General features: G+C 54.9%; 1 protein-coding gene across 1 annotated transcript in view; it reads right to left on the bottom strand.

Moving 5' to 3' along the window:
* Window positions 1-6: 6 nt before the first annotated feature.
* The window catches only part of KRI1 (KRI1 homolog), a 12,344-nt gene continuing 11,373 nt past the window's right edge, over window positions 7-977 (bottom strand). The window contains exon 18 of the mRNA XM_023517999.1: window positions 7-808. Within this exon, the coding sequence (XP_023373767.1) occupies window positions 490-808 (319 nt within the window). The 3' untranslated portion in view covers window positions 7-489. The remainder of the gene's footprint in view (window positions 809-977) is intronic.

Genomic DNA, 977 nt, shown 5'->3' with positions numbered 1-977 from the left:
CACCAGTCTGGGAAATCATTCAGCCAAGGAGAGAGCCCGTGTAGCTGCCTCCCACCAGCCAGGCCCTCCTGGCAGGGCATCAAGGGAGGGAAGACCCCCAGGCACCCACTCAGGGCCTGACTCAAGTACTATAATTTGCACTGGACTGCCTGGGCCCCTTTCTGGTCCTGAAGCCCCTATCCTAAGGGAACTGTGGCCACTGGGGGTTCGAATAAAGCTGTTTGACTTGAATGTGGCTATGGCTTGGCTCAGCATTCTGAGCAAATATGGGGTCTAGGAGGTGTTTCAAGGTGAGGTTCCCAAGCTATGTTGGTAAGTTTGTCAAGTGGACCTGTTTTCGTGTCTATAGGATGGGCAGAGTGGTCTGCCCACATGGTAGTTGTGAGGGTCTATGTGGCAGATAGATTGTATTGGTCAGAAGGAAGGGGATCCATCCATCCAAGGGCCCAGCTGCCTATTCCCTGTTGTTCAGGAGCCACTCTTGGGCCTCTACTGCTTCTTCCGCTGCCGGCCCAGCTGTCGGAAGTGCAGCCGTTTGGGGTTGAGCCCAAATGCCTGCAGTCTCTGGCAGCTGAACTCACGTCCACCAAGTGTCACTGTACAGCCCAGCAGCCTTGCCTTCTTGCCCCTCTTCTGTTTCTTGGGGGCTGGCTGCTGGGTGCGTGACACAGGGGCCTCCTCCTCCTGTGCTGGGAGGCTCTTGGGCTGGGGCTGCTTCCCCCATGACACATCAGGCACCGGCAGCTGCTCCTGAGGGACAGCTTTGTCTCTCTGTGGCTTCCCTGTGGCTTCTGTGGGTATCTCTGTCCTAGGGGAGAAAAGTCAGAGCTCAACCCAGGCCCATTTCTAAGCAAAAGTGCCCTATTTTACAGATAAGGAAAGAAGGGCAGTGTTGAGGTGCAACAGACATTCAGGGGCCTGTGTGGGATTCAAACCGAGTCTGATGCTAAAGCCAGAGTTTTTCTTTCTTTTACTTT

This window comes from Otolemur garnettii, unplaced genomic scaffold, assembly GCF_000181295.1.
Source record: "Otolemur garnettii isolate 467f Iridium unplaced genomic scaffold, OtoGar3 scaffold00127, whole genome shotgun sequence".
Classification (NCBI taxonomy): Eukaryota; Metazoa; Chordata; class Mammalia; order Primates; family Galagidae; genus Otolemur; species Otolemur garnettii.
The sequence above is the reverse complement of the archived record's forward strand: the minus strand, read 5'-3'. Positions and strand labels throughout refer to the sequence as shown.